Source organism: Teleopsis dalmanni, chromosome 2, assembly GCF_002237135.1.
Source record: "Teleopsis dalmanni isolate 2A chromosome 2, ASM223713v2, whole genome shotgun sequence".
Lineage (NCBI taxonomy): Eukaryota > Metazoa > Arthropoda > Insecta > Diptera > Diopsidae > Teleopsis > Teleopsis dalmanni.
In genome coordinates, this window is record NC_051847.1 from 94,301,006 (window position 1) to 94,318,982 (window position 17,977).

Below are 17,977 nucleotides of genomic sequence, written 5' to 3' on the forward strand. Positions count from 1 at the left end.
TCGCTGGGAAACGGTATTCAAACGATAGTGCACTGCTTTAAAAAAGCTGGATTTGGTCAGCTTTTTATATGGGACGAACAGGAGGACATTCCTTTAATTTTCTTGAATAACATTGATGAAGACTGTGAATTGATGTAAAAGTAAAGTAAAAGTAAAGTTAATACAATAACTTCCAACTTCTACTCTTAACGATTATATTGAGCATAACAATGAAATTTGTACATTAAGCTTTCATACAGATGACGATATTATTAATCATTATAGCTCTTCTCATTATAGTGGATCCGATTCTAAGCGCAACGCAAAGTGATGATGAGAGTTTGGGAGATGAAATTGCTCATCAGCCTTGAAAGAATGAAATAAAAGACTAATTCTAAATTCTAAATTTTTATTTGCAAATAAATAATACTACAACTGATAATCACTATAAGACTTTGAATAAATTAAAATTGGAATTTTCAATAAAAGAAGAAAAAATTAAAATTAAAATCCCAAAACCGAATTTCTGAATATTTTAAATAAATAAATAAATATCTTAACATGTGATGCTATTTCTTACAAAAATAAAAAAAAAAAATTTAAAAAAATTCTCTAACTCGAAATCTCCATAATTTAAACCTTTTCTTTACAAAATGGTACTTCGAGTTATGGAAGTTCGAGTATATATATATTTTCTATTTCCAATCCGATTTTACACTAAGTAAATATGTTGTTGACAGATAACAATCGGTTATAGAAGCGGCTGGCTCTTAATTCAAATGCCATTCATCATTTTAAACGACCAAGTGCGTTTCATCCCTCCCACAAATAATTAAAAAACCAGGCTCACTTTGATGGTTTTCAGAGGAGTTGCAGCTACCACAACAACAACAATTATTCATAGGAAAACTTGGTCTCAGTTTTATTTTATTTAAATTATACTTAAATACTACTCGGTAGGTCTTAAAACCAAAAAATAAACGTTTATATGTATCCCAAAGAGATGCTTATTTATACATAACGTTCTGATACATGAAGTATTGGTATCTTTTTAATGTTGCAATTGCTTAGTCTTTCTACTAAGTTTCAAAGTAGCGTTGACCACATTATTGACTTGCAGTATTGTTCATCTACTCGTGGTGTTACTTTTAATATTTAGGAACCAATTAAATAATAAAAAATATGTATTAAACAAACATTTGTCAATGGGAAAAAATACTTAAACAAACAAGTTAGAAACATAATGTTTAAAAGTAATGAAATGAATATTTTGAATCGATATGTAATGTTGGATACAACGTGTATCCAGAATATATCGAATTGAAACAATAATGGGTCAAAAGAATAAAAGTTGGTGCAAATCGACTTTTTGTATCCAAATATATCAAAAACGTAAATTTAAAAAATAAAATTATGGTCTGTTTATTTTGGAATGCCCACGGTATAGTCTTTATAAAGAACAACAATGACTTTTTTATTTTCAATTATTGGTACGTTTGAAAAAAGAAACGCAAACAAAATGTCATTAAAAGCAGAAGAAGATAGTACTGATTTAGCAAGACCATGAACGTTATTCATCAGATTCAACAGAATTCAACAGATTAACTCTTATCGGCTTCGATCTACTTGCAAATCTCATAAGGATGCTCCTGAAAAAATCATGTTAACAATAAAGTCATATACTGTCTTTGTTTATAATAAATAATTGTATAATTAAACAATCAATTATTAGAAAAGGAAAAACTATAATTAGAGAGCATATGCAAATATATAAATAGAGTTCTTTAAAATAAAAGCATTGCTTAGGTAATTCTTTGTATGGAAACTTAATAATCTGTACTTTATAATGATTACAACCGGACCAATTTTTCTGGAGCGTATGTTGTTTTTGTTGTAGTTCATTTTCCACCACTCCTGTTAAAACCTACTTCATTCACTTTGCTTGCAAACATTGAAACTCCAACTTAAATAAGGAGTCGTCGCAGACTAGTGACTTTCGGCGATAGATCTGGCAGCTACTGAGACTTTCTCCTTTCCTACTTTCTACTACATTTATTATCTTCTTTTTTCTTTTTCATAAACGTAAACCGTATTTTATAAATACCATTGGAAATTTATGATATTAATTTTTCACTTCACCTATTTATATCATCTTGTAGCAGTTCTTATTTTACAAATTATTTTAAAAAATATAATTTTCACTTGGTTTAAAATATTAAAGCTCTTTAATCAATATCCTATATGAGTCACAGTTTTCCTTTGTTTTGGTTTATTTTTTATATTCTTCGTAATATAATCAATGCTGTTGCTCCATTGAAGTGGTCGCAAGCAGACTTAATAGCTTTTTGCTTGGCTTACGCACAAAGGGGTTAACAGTTACTCTGACAGGTGCAACACATTTCCTTTGAGTAAATCAGCAGTTGGAATGCCACATTCATAAAATGACTTGAAACCGGCACAAGCTTGATTCATTATGCAACGAACCCAGCACTTCAGCTTCCCTTGCAATTATTGTGCATGCAGGAGAATTTGCAATTGTTTTTATGCATCCATGTGGGACACTCATATAAGTACAAATCCCACGGATTTTTACAATGACTTTAAAATATTCTGAACACGTAAAGCACCGCATATTTAATGTTGCTATGAGTGCAAAATTAAATGTTGTAGTAAAAATTTTCAAGACACACATTCATTTATTTTTTGCAGTAGTTTAAAAAATTATTGTGAATTGAGTGAAACTTAAAAAGAAATTGTTTTAATAAATCAAATTAATCAATTAAACTTATAACAAGTACTATTTTAATGGAAACTCTTAGAAATCTAACATTTCTTGCATATTTCATCAGTTTTTAACAATTTATTAGCACCAAATAAGAACATGATCATCTGAAAATTACTTTCATGAAACGTGAATTGAAAGCTTATTTACCATAGTTAGAATAGAAGTCCTCGTCCCTATTGGCAAAAAAAAATTGAGACAGTCCATTTGCACAAGCATCTCGTGATACGAATTTAGATGCATAAGGTAGATGCATAAGAACTTCCCAACCAAGCTCCCTGGCCTGGTGTTGTTCTGATGGAAAACAATTCCTCTCCTATTGCCCAAAGCAAAATAATCCAATCGTACAATCAGACAGTATAGTTCCGAGTTGAGCTTTGCCGTAAGGGAGCAGCCTATAGAAGATGATTCCCTACCAATTCCAACAAATACACATCAAAACGTGCCTGGCTGTCAATCCTGACTTGGCCACTATTTTAGCCAGCTCACTGCAAGTCGACCAGGACCCTTTTCGTTTGACGTTGTCGTAAGTGATCCTGATCCAATTTTCATCACCAGTCAACCGCTTCAGAAATGGATCGATTTTGTTGCGATCCAGCAACAATCCGCAGATGAAAATTCGGTCCGTGAAGTTTTTTTGCGTTAACTCGTGTAGCACCCATACATCGAGCTTCTTTTTATATCCAGCCGGATTTTGGTTCCAAACGGATTTTTGCGCTATCTTTAGCTCTTTGGGAATTGAAACAGGGTTTATATGACGATCGGACTAGGCAATTTACATGATTTTATCGACATTTTCGACCACTAACCGCCTTTCAATGCGTGGTGTATCTTTGGCGTCCAAATTACCGGACTATAACAGTTAATACTGTCAGAATCATAAACACTATTCACTTTTACAGCCACCTGGTTTGCATTTTCGCCTTGATCACAGAAAAACTATAAAATATGACGTATTTTCTCTTTATTAGTATCCATCTTTTGGCACTCAAACAAAGCTGAGTCATACAATTACGAAACTGTCTGTGGTTAGTACGAAATCTCCTCTTTATTTCGCCATCTAGCGTAACACAATCGGACTTAGACAACGCGGGGTTAAGATAACTAAAGCCATCTATTGGGAGTATAATGGATTTATTTTTACTACACCTAATATATTAAATTTAAAATAAAATGATAAAATTCCAAAGTTCAATAGAAACGGCAAAATTGCTTTCAATATTTAAAATCAAGCTTTCGAACTTTCTAGTGAGCGGACGTGCTTTTAAGCCGGTCTCGGAAAAATTTAAATTTCAGTATAAAAACAAGTAAATAACAATCACTTTTAAAAGAATTACTTTTGTTATTAATACAAAAATAAAAAACAGAACATTCTCGGACAAAAAAACAATTCCTAAAAGTTAAAAGTGCATAAAATATTAATTTGAAAATAGCGCGGGCTTTTTCGATTTTTGTTGATTTTTGCACAACTTTAATATTAAAAAAAAACTCAAATAGCTGACAGAGACAGCAAATTATTTTCTAAAGCTCAAAATAAAAAAAAGTGAGCAAGCATTCAAACAAAATATCAGTGCGGTTTTGTGAATATATAAACAAAACAAAAAAGTGCTGATAGAGACAGCTAGTATTTTATTACAAACGTGTTCCACAAAAGCTGTAATTGGAAGCCCGCAATTCATCACAACACAACACAACATCAAAACCAACATACGTGCTAACATTGGATTTTGGAATTTAAAGATATTTATTTTATTAATTATTATTATTTTTTTATTATTATTATTATTATTATTATTCTTAGTATAATTATTATTCTTTTTTCTCTCTTTTTGTTTTTATTTATATGTTTAATTATTAGAATATAAAGTATAATATTTTACACATTTTCATTTTATTTTTACATCTTCATTTTTATTTTTATTATTTTCTTCTTTATATTAATTTAATTTAAGTTTACTTATATTTATATATTTCATTGAACTTAATATCAATTTATTTAAATAGTAGTTAAATTAAGTAAATCTTATAGCACACCTGCTATTTGCATGTATAATCACGTATGCAAATGAGCAATCAAAATCTAGAGAGAAGACATACGATAAGCATTCCAAGTAAACGTAATGCTTTTCTGGTAATAGACGCAGCAAATACGTTGCCTCTGAAACCTACACTAACTGTTAAAAGCCTGTCAAATATTGCACCTTCAGCAGCTTCGAGTGCATTTTCCGACTTAGTGAGTCCAAAATATAAAATAAAGGTCCAAACAGACACGGAACGTTATGTAGATATGAAACGAAAATCTAGTCCTCAAAAAAGCGATCCAAAAGGTGCTAAAATAACTAAAACTATTAAAGATAGTGTATCTACAAGCATTCTTTCTGGCAATAGATTTGCTGAATTAGCTGAAACTACAGAGGAAGCTAATCACCCTATTACCAAAAATTGTAAACCGCCTCCAATCCACCTGAGTGAACGCAGCTCAAATAACCTAGTTACGGTCCTTGCACGTCTGATTGCAAATAATACATTTCATACTGTTCCCATGACTAGGGGCAATATACACGAAACCAAAATCCAAATCGACACTGAACACAATTTTAGGGTCATAACCAAATATTTCGAAGACAGCAAAAAAATTACTACACATACCAACTGAAGAGTAGTAAAGACCCTGTTGTCGTCACTAAAGGTATTGAGTCAGATGTAGAACCCATTGAGATAACAAATACCCTAAGCGAAAAAGGCTTTAGCGCTAGAGCAGTTATAAACATTGTTAACAAAGATAAAATCCCACAATCTATGTTCAAAGTTGGACTTCACCCGGAAGCTGCTAAACTTAAAAAAATGAGAGCCATCCCATTTACAACCTACAGTATTTACTTTACCGAATTAGCGTTGAGGAGCCCCACAAAAGAAATGGGCCGGTGCAATACACAAACTGCCAAGAGTATGGCCATACCAAGTCATATTGCACTCTTCGTACAGTGTGCGTAGCTTGTGATGAGCTTCATAGTTCCGAATGCCATGAAAGCATTAAAGGATACCAACTCCAAAAAATGTAGCACTTGCAGTGGAAATCACACTGCAAACTACAGAAGCTGTCCTATTTATAAAGAACTGAAGCACAGGTTAGCTCTGCAGAAAGAAGCGTTGCGTAATCCTACAAGAAGCAACCCTATTAAATTAGTTGAAGTACCTCAACCTTTAACTTCTAGGCCTGTTACACAAGGTGTTTCATATGCTAATGTCGTTAAATCTGACAAGCAACAAGCCCCTCCAGTTCAAAGTAATAGTTTGGAAATGATGATCTCCACTCTCACCCAAAGCTTAACTCAATTCATGTCAATCATGCAAACTACTCTTAACGAGATAGTTAAAATGCAAAGCCAATTAATGCAAATGTTTTTGTCTAATAAATAAATACTTTAAAAATTTGTACATGGAATGCAAACGTTTTAAGCCATCATAAACTTGAACTCACAAATTTTATGTTCCGAGAAAGTGGGGATGTAATACCTCGGTCAGAAACACATCTAACAAACAAAAATTTCTTTTCTATTCCTGGTTATTTATTCTATAAAACCAATCACCCAGATGGCAAAGCACATGGTGGTACAGGTATTTTAATACGAAGGCGTCTAAAACACAATTTTCTAGGTGCATATGCTCATAACTATATGCAAGCAACATCAATATGCCTTAAGTACAAAGGAAAAAATTTAACTTTATCAGCAGTTTACTGCCCCCCTCGCTTCAACATTACTAAGCTCCAATTTACGGATTACTTCTTAACTCTAGGTGAAAGATTATCTGCGGCGGGAGACTACAACGCTAAGCACACGTATTGGGGTTCACGACTCTGTAATTCAAAAGGAAAACACCTCCACAATTCCATTCTAAATAGAAAAAATGCATTAGACGTAATTTCTCCTGGGCAGTTAACATATTGGTCTGCTGATAACAATAAAATACCAGACCTAATAGACTTCGCCGTGACCAAAGGCATAAGCAAAAATTTTACCTCAACATACACTAGCTGCGATTTGTTTTCTGTCCATTTCCCAGTCACATTTTGCTTACTTGATGGTCCTCAGTTATACGACTGTTCCTATAGCCTTACAAGTCCTAGAACAAACTGGGTCAAATATAAAAAGTACATTAATTCACACATTGACACAAATTACAAGATAACGTGTAAGTCTCATATTGAGGACGCAACCTCGGTTTTAAACTCAATTCTGATTTCAGCAGCAGAAAACTCCACCACTAAAGACAATAAAATATACAGATTCAATAAAATACTTACAAATAATGACATAGAGAATTTAGTTTTACAAAAACGTAGATTAAGGCGTGAATGGCAAAAATCTAGGTCCCCTTTAGCAAAAAACTTATTTAAGGAAGCCCAAAGGAGACTTAGATCTGCATTAAGCAAGGAAACCAAAATCAGACAATATAATCATATTCAAAACCTATGTCCAAATGACAAAAACCATTCATCTTTGTGGAATGCTAGCAAAGGTATAAATTCCCCCATAGAATCCGATTCTCCAATAAGAAACTCTCTTGGAAACTGGGCGCGAAGTGATGAAGAAAAATCTACCGTTTTTGCTGATTACCTAAAAGAGGTGTTACAACCAAATCCTGCAACAGGACATTATGACTTTCCCACTCAAGATCCACCAGTACCATCTATTGACATGAATATCACGGCCAATGATCTTGTCCAAATAATCACAAATAAGTCAGATTGCAAAAAGGTACCGGGATATGATAATATCTCACCCATCATGATAAAAAACTAACCCCTTTTGGCTATAAATTTTATCACAAGACTTTTTAATGCTATTATTAAATTTGGTTTTTACCCAACAGAGTAGAAAACAATCATGATTATTATGATTCATAAAATAGGTAAAGATCCCACACTTGCCTCTTCATACAGACCAATAAGCTTACTGCCATGCCTTTCTAAGCTCTTTGAAAGAGCACTGCTTTTAAAGCTAAAACCGTTCCTTAACATTCAAAACTTAATACCCTCCCACCAGTTTGGTTTTAGGGAAAAACATGGAACCATTGAGCAAGTGAATAGTATAACGAATGAAATAAGAAACGCATTTTAGCTCAGACAATATTGTTCCGCGGTATACCTTGATGTTAAACAATCATTTGATAAAGTATGGCATAATGGACTCATATATAAGATACGCTGTTCATTACCTGCATATATCCACTCAGTTTTAGAATCATATCTGCATAATAGAAGCTTAAAAGTGAAATGTAAATCATATACTTCTAATAATTTCCCAATAAAAGCTGGCGTTCCACAAGGAAGTGTTCTTAGCCCTATATTGTATGTACTTTACACATCTGATATCCCGATAAGTAGTTCAGTTATCACCACAACGTTTGCCGATGATACGGCAATTTTATGCCGAAACAGAAACGCTGTGCTAGCTTCAAACCAACTTCAATCTCACTTATATCGGGTGGAGAAATGGTTGTCAAAATGGCGAATTAAAATTAACGAACTAAAATGTAGACACGTCATTTTTACCTTAAATCGGAGTACATCTCCAACAATTTTACTAAACAACATTCCCATACCACAAGCAGATAATATAACGTACTTAGGTATCCACCTAGACAGACGACTAACTTGGCGCAAACATATTGAAGCCAAAAAAATTCAGATGAAGCTTCAAGCCTCTAAGTTGCATTGGCTCATTAATAGCAGATCTTCCCTGTGCCTAGAGTATAAAGTACTCTTGTATAACAGCATCATAAAACCAATATGGACTTATGGTATCCAGCTATTTGGCAATGCTAGTGCTTCAAATATTGAAATTATACAAAGAGCTCAGTCAAAAATACTAAGAATTATCACTGGTGCCCCATGGTATATTAGGAATGAAAGTATACACCGAGATCTACAAATTCCCCTAGTTAAAGCTGAATTTGACAATATAAGAAAAAAATACAATAAAAGGCTGACAGAGCATGTTAATCTCCTTAGCAAGAAATCTCGCACTTTTATCCATTACTTCCCGTCTAAAAAGAGCTGACCGTCCATCCGTTAATTAATATTCAACAGCTTGAAGTAAAAACCGCACCTTTCTTTTTAGTAATCTGTTAAAGTTGAACCACTTTCTTAAGAAACCACCTAACATTCACTCTAATGAAATTTAACCCATTAATCTAAGTGAGGTTCGTGATATAAGGTTTACTTATTTTATTTTATTTTATACAATGTATAATTAAAATAAAAATTTGTAACATTATGTAATTAGTTATCAGATTTTACAACTAACAGTTGTAATAGACTAACAGTCTCATTTTAAGAGAAGATGCAATAAATAAATGTATGTTTTAAAAAAAAAAAAAAAAAAAAAAAAAAAAAATATTTAAAATTATATAAAATGTTATTGCGAGTCAATCTCAAATAATTACAAATATGAAACATCCACTTATGTAGGTTTCATTATGTGAACAAAAATTTATAAATATTCATATACATACAATTTCCAAAAAATTGTATATATCAGGGACATATAAGCCAAATTCTTATCAACTATTATCAAAAAAATTTTTTTATTACATGCCACATAGATTGATATTTATAAATAAAGTCACCACACGCTACAACAATGTAGGCAATACTTCTCCTGCAGCCCCTAAGTATATTATACTTTTGTAGATATTTTACTATCAAGAATACCTTGTTCTTACTCGAAAAACAACCGTCATATTAAAATTCAAATCACAGTATTACCATCTACTGAGTTGGTATTTATCTCGTATAAATCGGTTATTTTTAATATGTACTTTAACTGTAGTTCCACACAATATGACAACACACATCTTTTGTTTCACACTCATATACAAATATTAGCCCAATTTTAAGCCTGACATTTACTTTTTTCTTCTACTCTCTTACCCTCTCTTACTTTATTTGCTCTTCTTTGTTTCATCCTCATTACCTTAACACGTCCGATTAGTAATCCCACCATCCTCTTTACCATTCTTTATTTCATGCTCATTACCTTAACACACCCGATCATAAATCCCACCATCCTTCCCTACAATTCCTACAACAATATAATTTAATATCATATACTGTAACAATATTGAAATGCACTATACTTAGTCGAGCAGCCCTATATCTAATATATAATTTTATAATTACAATTTCTAAATAATACTTTAGTTTTTTCATACTTCGTTAGTTCCTCTTTTTATTTTTAATAAGTTAGTTTTAAGATAGTGCACTAAAAGTGTTCCCCTAAAGCACCTCTTAAAACATTTAATGAACAGAACAAGTTTTTTTTCTCACAAAAGTCATAGTAAAAATAAAATCTTTATAATAAAAATAATACTCGTAGAGATAAGTAATAGCTTAAATTTTAACCTACCTCTAATATAGGATTTCCCTTATTAAAAAGATTCGATTCAACTGTAAATTCTTTTGGAGCTTCTTTTCCAACAAATTTAAGCTAAAATATATATGTGTAATAAAATATCAAAATAATCTATATAAAGAATCTAAAGTGATTACCTCCGCAGATCTTATTATATTATCAAAACTGCTTGGTTTCCAAGGAAATGGTTTAAGAAGTGTTTCTTCATTTTCATTGCCGGTAGAAATTGTGTTACCAATCAATGTTGTCTGAAATATTTCAAGTATAATATTCAACGATATCCATATGAAGCGATTTTTCTTACATCAGCTATATCTCCTTTATTCGAAATAATGAAATCATCTGTATCAATTGCTTCCTCAAATGATACTTTAAAAGGTGATTCTTTTTCTTCAATTACCTGCAGAGCTCAAGAATATAAATTTAAGATCTTCACTTTTCACAAATAAAGTAAATTTTAACATACCTCAGATATAGGATCTCCTTTGTCCAAATGATTAAAATCATTTGCACATTGTTTAAAAGCCGTATTTATACCTCCTGTAGGTTCTTCATGTTCAAGCGATTCAATCTTATATAAATATTTTATAAGTACAAAGATTGTATATAGTAGAGACAGAATATGACTTTACCTCAGCATAATTTACTAACTTATTTAAATAACTTGACTTCTTCAATGATTCATTTAAAGAAAGAGTTTCTCCATCTATTAACATTATCTGCAAAGTTCAAGATTTTGAATTGACAATCTAAAATTTTAAGTCTTAAAGTAAGTATTACCCTACCTCAGATACTGAATCTCCTTTGTTTACAACATTTAAATCAGCGATGAATTCTTCCGGATCTTCTTTTTCAATAGCTCGAACCTATTATATATGCTAATTAAAAAGAAAATTAATGTGAAGAAGCTAAGGTTACCTTATCGGAGTTTGTTGACATGTCAAGATTACTTGCTTTGTCAAAAGATTCATTACAAGCAATTATTTTATTTTCATTGAGGACAGAAATTGCGTCATCAATTAATGTAATCTGAAATATTTTAATTACAGTAATTAAATTTATTTATATAGAGCAATTTTAACTACCTCAGTGACATCTTTTTCATTGAAATTAATAAAATCATCCATATCATTTGATTCGTCAGTTGATGCATTATATGGTAATTCTAGTTCTTCAATTAACTGCAGAACTCAAGAATTTTAATTTAAGATCTAACTTTTCACACATAAAGTGAATTTTAACATACCTCAGATATAGAATCTTCCTTGTCCAAAACATTAAAATCGCCTACACATTGTTTTAAAGGTGTCTTTATAGCTCCTGTAGGTGCTTCTTGTTTAAGAGATTCAATCTTATATAAATATTCAATTAAGTACAAAGATTTTATGTATTAAAGACAACATGTAACTTTACCTCAGCATAATTTATTAACTCATTTAAATCACTTGACTCTTTGAATGATTCATTTAAAGAAAGGGTTTCTCCATCTAGTAACATTTTCTGCAAAGTCCAAGATTTAAACTAACGATTTAAAATTTTTAGTCTTATAGTAAGTATTACCCTACCTCAGAAAGAGAATCTCCTTTGTTTACATTTAAATCAGCAATCAATTCTTCCGGATCTTCGTTTTCAATAGGTCGAATCTATTATATATGCTAATTATAAAAAAAATTAATGTGAAGAAGCTAAGGTTACCTTATCAGAGTTTGTTGACATATCAAGATTACTTGCTTCGTCAAAAGATTCATTACAAGCAATTATTTTATTTTCATTGAGAACAGAAATTACGTCATCAATTAATGTAATCTGAAATATTTTAATTACAGTAATTAAATTTAATTATATAGAGCAATTTTAACTACCTCAGTGACATCTTTTTCATTGAAATTAATAAAATCATCCATATCATTTGATTCGTCAATTGATGCATTAAATGATAATTCTAGTTCTTCAATTAACTGCAGAGCTCAAGAATTTTAATTTAAGATCATCACTTATCACACGTAATATAAATTTTAACATACCTCAGATATAGAGTCTCCTTTGTTCAAAACATTAAAATTGCCTACAAGTTCTTTCGGAGCTTCCACTTCAATAGATCGAACCTAGCATATACACTTATGAAGAATGGAATTACCGATGTAAAAAAAGTAAAGATTACCTTAGCAGAGTGTTTTGATTCTTCAAAATAGCTTGGTTTATCGAAAGTTTTCACAAGGAGAATCTTCTCACTTTCATCCGGGATAAATTTTGTGTTATCAGCCAATATAACATCTGTATATTGTTCCGGAGTCATTTTTAGAGTTCCAATAAGAGCATCTGGTTTAACCGATGTACACTAAATTATATATTCTATTAAATAAGAAACTAATCGATGCAAAGAAACTAATCTCTACCTCTGCAAAATACATTAAGTCATCAGAGTTGTTTAGTTTGTCAAAAGATGCATTAACCAAGGAATCATGAACCAAGGAAGTTGAACTGTCATTGAATATTGTCTACAAATTATGTATATAAATATAAAAAAATGTACGTGATAACAATGAATTTTAACCTACCTCACATGTAGAATCTCCCAAAAAATCAGCTATGAGTTGATCAGGTGTTATATTTAAAGTTGTCATAATAGTGTCCTAATTCGTTATAAGAATTAATACCGATAAATTCAACTTCTTATGTACTTTAAAGAATAGCACTCATAAAATTAGAATATATATATTTTAAACTCTACCTTTAATGCAGATATCCTTTATCTTTTATTTCATATTTTCTATATATTAAGTTGTTTCGGAAACGTGTTTTCATATTCATAACAATTTTAAAATTTAGATAAAATATTGTTAAAAACAAAATTTACTTCCACCTATATCCAACTTTTAAATTGAAACTGTAATATTTTTTATCTGAGTCCACATACTAAATCTTAACTGATTACTGCAGGCCTTTTCTTTTGTAAGCTGTCGCAAAAAAAAAAACAAAATAAGCACTACTTTTTATGGCAACTCTGGAACGTCCAGAAATTTTGTTAGGCTTATACCCTCATACATCGGTTTACGGCCGCCTCGTATAACGGTCCAACCATATTTATGACCATGTTTCGCGTAGCAGCCAAAAAATACCTCGTTTAACGGCCAAAAAAAATTATATATTATAATTATGTTCATAATATTATTTTGCTTATATGTAGTATATATGAGTGGCTTCAGAGTAAATTATTAGTGTTCAGACAAAAAGGCGACATTTTAGTAGCACTATGAGCATTATGTTTTTAATGCTCACAAATTGTTAAAAGTTGTTTATACGCTATTAACTCAGTACGAAATTAGAATTAGGAAAATACGGTTTTAACAATAAGTTCATACATACTTCTATCCAGAAGGTTAAATATATTTAGAGAAGAACAATTTATCTTATAAAGATCTACTCCTTTTAGACAATGCGCCATGACACCCAATAAGCCGTTTGCGATTTCTCTAAAAAATCAAAGTATTTGTTGCCGAAAGATATCACGGCTTTACTCCAGCTAATGGATCAAGATTAGCACCTTACATACACTTCTAAAACGCATTGTCTACAAAAATTTTTCGAATGCTCACACAAGTAACAGATAATTGAAAGTGCCGGAAAGGTTTTTGGAAAAGCCACAACGTTAAAGATGTCATAGTAAACATAGATCGATCATGGAAGGAAATACAAACGTTATCTCTTAACAAATTTCACAAATCTTTATGGTCTGACCATGAATATAAATGATGATGTTGTTAAACCGGCAATAGAGGCTGGTTTTGTTGTTTACATTACAGATGACGTCAGCCAACTTTTAAAAAACGGAAGAGAACAGCTTACGAATGAAAAACTGCTGAAGGTAGATGATTCAGAAAACTTCGATGAGGAAAGGAAATCATATCAGATAATAGTGTTAAATTAACATCCCAAATTCTGAAGAAATGTTTTGACAAAATTGATTAAGTAGTCAGTGACTTTAAATCTACAAATTCCCTTCCCTAGCAATGCTCAGACGTTCCCAAAAAAGGTAATGAAGCTATGTAACCATATGCAATAATTATAAAAGAGTAAAAAATCAAACAGGTAACATTACATTTGTTGCTTAAACAATCATGAAGATCTTAAAAATATATACCTCAGTAATGAATATATGTATATCAGATTTAAAGTGATAAAATATAAATTTTTTCTTCTTTTTTGAAGTCGTTATACATATATAGATTGTTTCTTCTTTCGGAACCAGTTTCATTATATACCATACATTTGTATGGAATCACTTGTTTCGTTTAATAGCATTTCATTTTATATCCAACTTTTTTGAAACATGTTAAGGCCGTTAAATGAGATATTTAATCATTATCATTATCAGAGAATATACGGACTTGTTTGCGAACAGGCTGGATATCATCTTCATCACAAGAAGAAACTAGAAGAATACACTTCAATGTTCTAAATTTATATGTCCTGAAGCGCTTTCAACAAGTATAGCTTTAAAATCCAATATATAAAACAATATTTCTCTATTTCGAGCACAAAATAATTATTGAACCGATAATTAAATATTGCTGCTACCACCCAAGCTTTTGAGTTGGCCATCAAGTGCACCTGGAGTTTTTGAATATCTTTATATTTTAATGCACCTGGCCTTAGGAAAGGATGTACTTCGAGTAATTTTAACATGAAATCTCCTGATGCATTACTTCAAAGTATTAATGTTATACAACGCTTGCTGGTCTTTAAACCACTTGTCTTTTTCTCAGATTTAGCTATATAAGTCCGATCAGGAGTTTTTTATCAAAATAACTGTCTCATAAGCATTGAACACTTGGTCAGATAAATAGCCACCATCTTCGATCATTTTAGCTAACTTCTTCGAAAAATCTTTACCACCTGCCGTATCCACCAATGCAACCTCGTCCGTTATTTTCACATTATGTGGCGAATTCCATTTTAAAAACCCGACCAACCACTCTTCGCTGGATGAAAAACTTTTCTCAATTTGAGAAGTAGATGGCTTCAATTATCTCATATTTTCATAATAATGAAAAACTTTTCATTGAATTAAATAACCGCTTAAAGGAACTCTTTTTTGAAATAATTCTTTGAACTCTTCCCATTCATTTTTTCTAATAAATCGTTTCTTGCAAATATGATAGCTTGCTATTTAGTTTTGTTTTGCTATTGCAGCCTCATAATTTTTAATTCTTTTTATTGTTGATTTGGCTATATTAAAAGGCTTCCCAATAGCTGTTGATCCATCTGCTTTCGACAACCGACCCAAAATATTAATTTTCATTTCTAAAAAAATGCCCTTCTTAGAACTTTTTTTTTTCTATTAGGGTAAATCAAACCTCACAGTAATTATTATGATAATAATATCATTATAATCAATTCGGTATAAAACGAGACTTGGGTGTACTGTTTTAACCGACATTTTTCTTAATTTTATATTGTTCCTATCATTGTTTTCTATAAAGAAATTCAATTTTTAAAAAATGGTATCCACCCCAGTGCAGATTGTCTACTTTCTAGTATTATCAATATAAGCTTAAATTCTATCTTCAACTTCAGTAATCTACAGTTTATTGTCTAGTTGAATTTTATCTTTAAATATATTATGGCTTACCTTAGACAAGCTTATTACTTTATTGGAATCTTCTAACACATCATTTTCAGTTTCAATTTCTACAAGATTGTTGTCCTCTATCATTATATCTGACATATCTCCACCGAAACATTCCGTTTCTTGGTTAGACATTATTTGCTACAATTATAATGTAGTTATTATAGTTACGAAAACTATAATGACTTACCTCAGAGTAATGCTCTTGATCTTTTAAATCCCTTTTAATTTCAATAAAATTTCCTGAGGGAATATTAATAGCCCCGGTTTTTGTGTTTTCTTCAGTTAGTATAGTCTAGATGTTTGTAAATTAAATACTAATATTTTTATTAAATAATGGTTGGTACACTTACCACATCTAAAGAATTAACTTTAGATTGCACTGAAGACTTTTCATCTACCGACATAATTTAATTAGAACATAGGTCATAAGCCGAATTATCAATTTACTGAAAATAAGAACACTATTTTTTTATTGTTTTATGTACAATACAATCAAATGCTAGTCATGAGTAGTATTTTTAAATTTCCTATTGCTTTAGGAACTTTAAAAGTAAAACTTTACTGTTAATTTTTCTCCATAGATATATAAGACAATTCCTGGATTTTTAATATAATTCCCACAGTCTGAATGTTTCAGATAGACTACTAGTATACCGTTCCAATGTGAATATTTATGATAATGTGAATATTTACATTAATTATAACAAATTAATTAAAAGGAACCCCCAGAATAATTAAATAGTCAATTGTTTCGAATGTACTATGTAATGTCGCCAGTAATGTTTGAATTACAAGTGATTACTGGCGCCTAAATTAAGTCAGGTACAATTACAATAATGGTATATTTTAATATATCTGATCGTGAGTGTCAAGCATAAGACCGAACACTGTCTGCCCAAAAATAAATAATACATATTGAAAGATGTTTCTTACCACTATATGTAAAAATATGATTGAGATAATATCAAAAAATTATAGTATTTATAAAAGTGCTTATTCTATCACAATCTTATAAAACATCTCTGTTAACGTCCAGTTACTTATCGAAATAACAGACTACTTGAAACTAGATTATTTATATCACTAGCACAAGAAATGTGTTGGTATGAATAACATATATTCGTAATTAGAGGGGGTTCCTTAATACAAATTCACAGCAAAATTACGCCAAGGTGCGTGAGAAGGGAACTCACAATATTTTATATTTTTTTAAAATATTAATTTTATTTTAAAATTAACATATATGGACCTAAGAAGTGGAAATGAATTAAAAAAAAGATTTTTTTCTTTGAAAAAAATCTACAATACAAGATTTAGAAATGAGTAAAAAATCGCGTCGTCATCGCGTCTTACTTCCGTTATATTTGCTCACGAATTATAACTAAAAGCAACAGGAAATTAGGATAGAATAAACCCAAAAAAATGTAATTTTCTAGTTGATGATATATTTAAAATAGTATATTTGCCTAACCAATTTAAAATTCATAAATTATATACACACGTTAGATATAAAATACTATATCAACTTTAATATCACGATATGTTATTTCACAACTTCCGACGAATATTAGTTTTAAGAGACAATAGCTTTTCTTAGTCAATTTTGTTTCTTTAACAATTTTTAAACACCAGCTTTCCCTTTTCTTTTTTTTTTATTTTTTCACTAATTCTTACATTACTTCTACTTTAATTAACACTTGCCAATATTGTAAAAGATAATGCTAAGCCTCAACTCCTTTAACGACTTGTGCCCGAAACGGTTGCGAAGAGACTAATATTCCACCAGCATTTTTTTGCACTAGTAAAGCACGTATGTTAAAATAAATGTAGTCATCTCTTTTCCACATATGACAACTTAAGTTAAAATAGAGAATTTTATAGAAAAGGAACTTAAGTGGACTTAAGAATTACAATATTAGACAACCGAATAAAATACCGTTGGTTTACGTCACAAGTGAAATAACCTGATTGCCAAGTCTTTATAAATTATTTTTTTTTTTCATTATGTAAAGATATATTTGAAATAAATGTTACATATGTTATGATTATTATTTAAAGAATAATTCCAGATCAATTTTAAAAAAAGACCATAACTCTATAATATATCTTTTATATGTTCTTAATTTTTGTTAATTTTGAAGAATTTACAACAATGTGTGGACTAAC

General features: G+C 30.7%; 1 protein-coding gene across 3 annotated transcripts in view; it reads right to left on the reverse strand.

Annotated features, from left to right (window-relative positions):
- The window catches only part of LOC119678951, a 36,355-nt gene extending 20,089 nt beyond the window's left edge, over positions 1–16,266 (reverse strand). The window contains exons 1-20 of one of the 3 annotated variants that reach the window (XM_038091072.1): positions 16,162–16,266; positions 15,999–16,103; positions 15,812–15,949; positions 12,738–12,812; positions 12,576–12,677; positions 12,341–12,517; positions 12,204–12,284; positions 12,042–12,137; positions 11,875–11,985; positions 11,745–11,822; positions 11,593–11,679; positions 11,426–11,530; positions 11,265–11,360; positions 11,098–11,208; positions 10,965–11,045; positions 10,812–10,898; positions 10,646–10,750; positions 10,484–10,579; positions 10,317–10,427; positions 10,174–10,254 (exon numbers count right to left, since the gene is read on the reverse strand). In XM_038091072.1, the coding sequence (XP_037947000.1) occupies positions 10,174–10,254; positions 10,317–10,427; positions 10,484–10,579; positions 10,646–10,750; positions 10,812–10,898; positions 10,965–11,045; positions 11,098–11,208; positions 11,265–11,360; positions 11,426–11,530; positions 11,593–11,679; positions 11,745–11,822; positions 11,875–11,985; positions 12,042–12,137; positions 12,204–12,284; positions 12,341–12,517; positions 12,576–12,677; positions 12,738–12,812; positions 15,812–15,949; positions 15,999–16,103; positions 16,162–16,215 (1,977 nt within the window). In that variant the 5' untranslated portion in view covers positions 16,216–16,266. The remainder of the gene's footprint in view (positions 1–10,173; positions 10,255–10,316; positions 10,428–10,483; positions 10,580–10,645; positions 10,751–10,811; positions 10,899–10,964; positions 11,046–11,097; positions 11,209–11,264; positions 11,361–11,425; positions 11,531–11,592; positions 11,680–11,744; positions 11,823–11,874; positions 11,986–12,041; positions 12,138–12,203; positions 12,285–12,340; positions 12,518–12,575; positions 12,678–12,737; positions 12,813–15,811; positions 15,950–15,998; positions 16,104–16,161) is intronic. The other 2 variants (XM_038091073.1, XM_038091074.1) reach the window with 2 other exon arrangements.
- Positions 16,267–17,977: the final 1,711 nt, after the last annotated feature.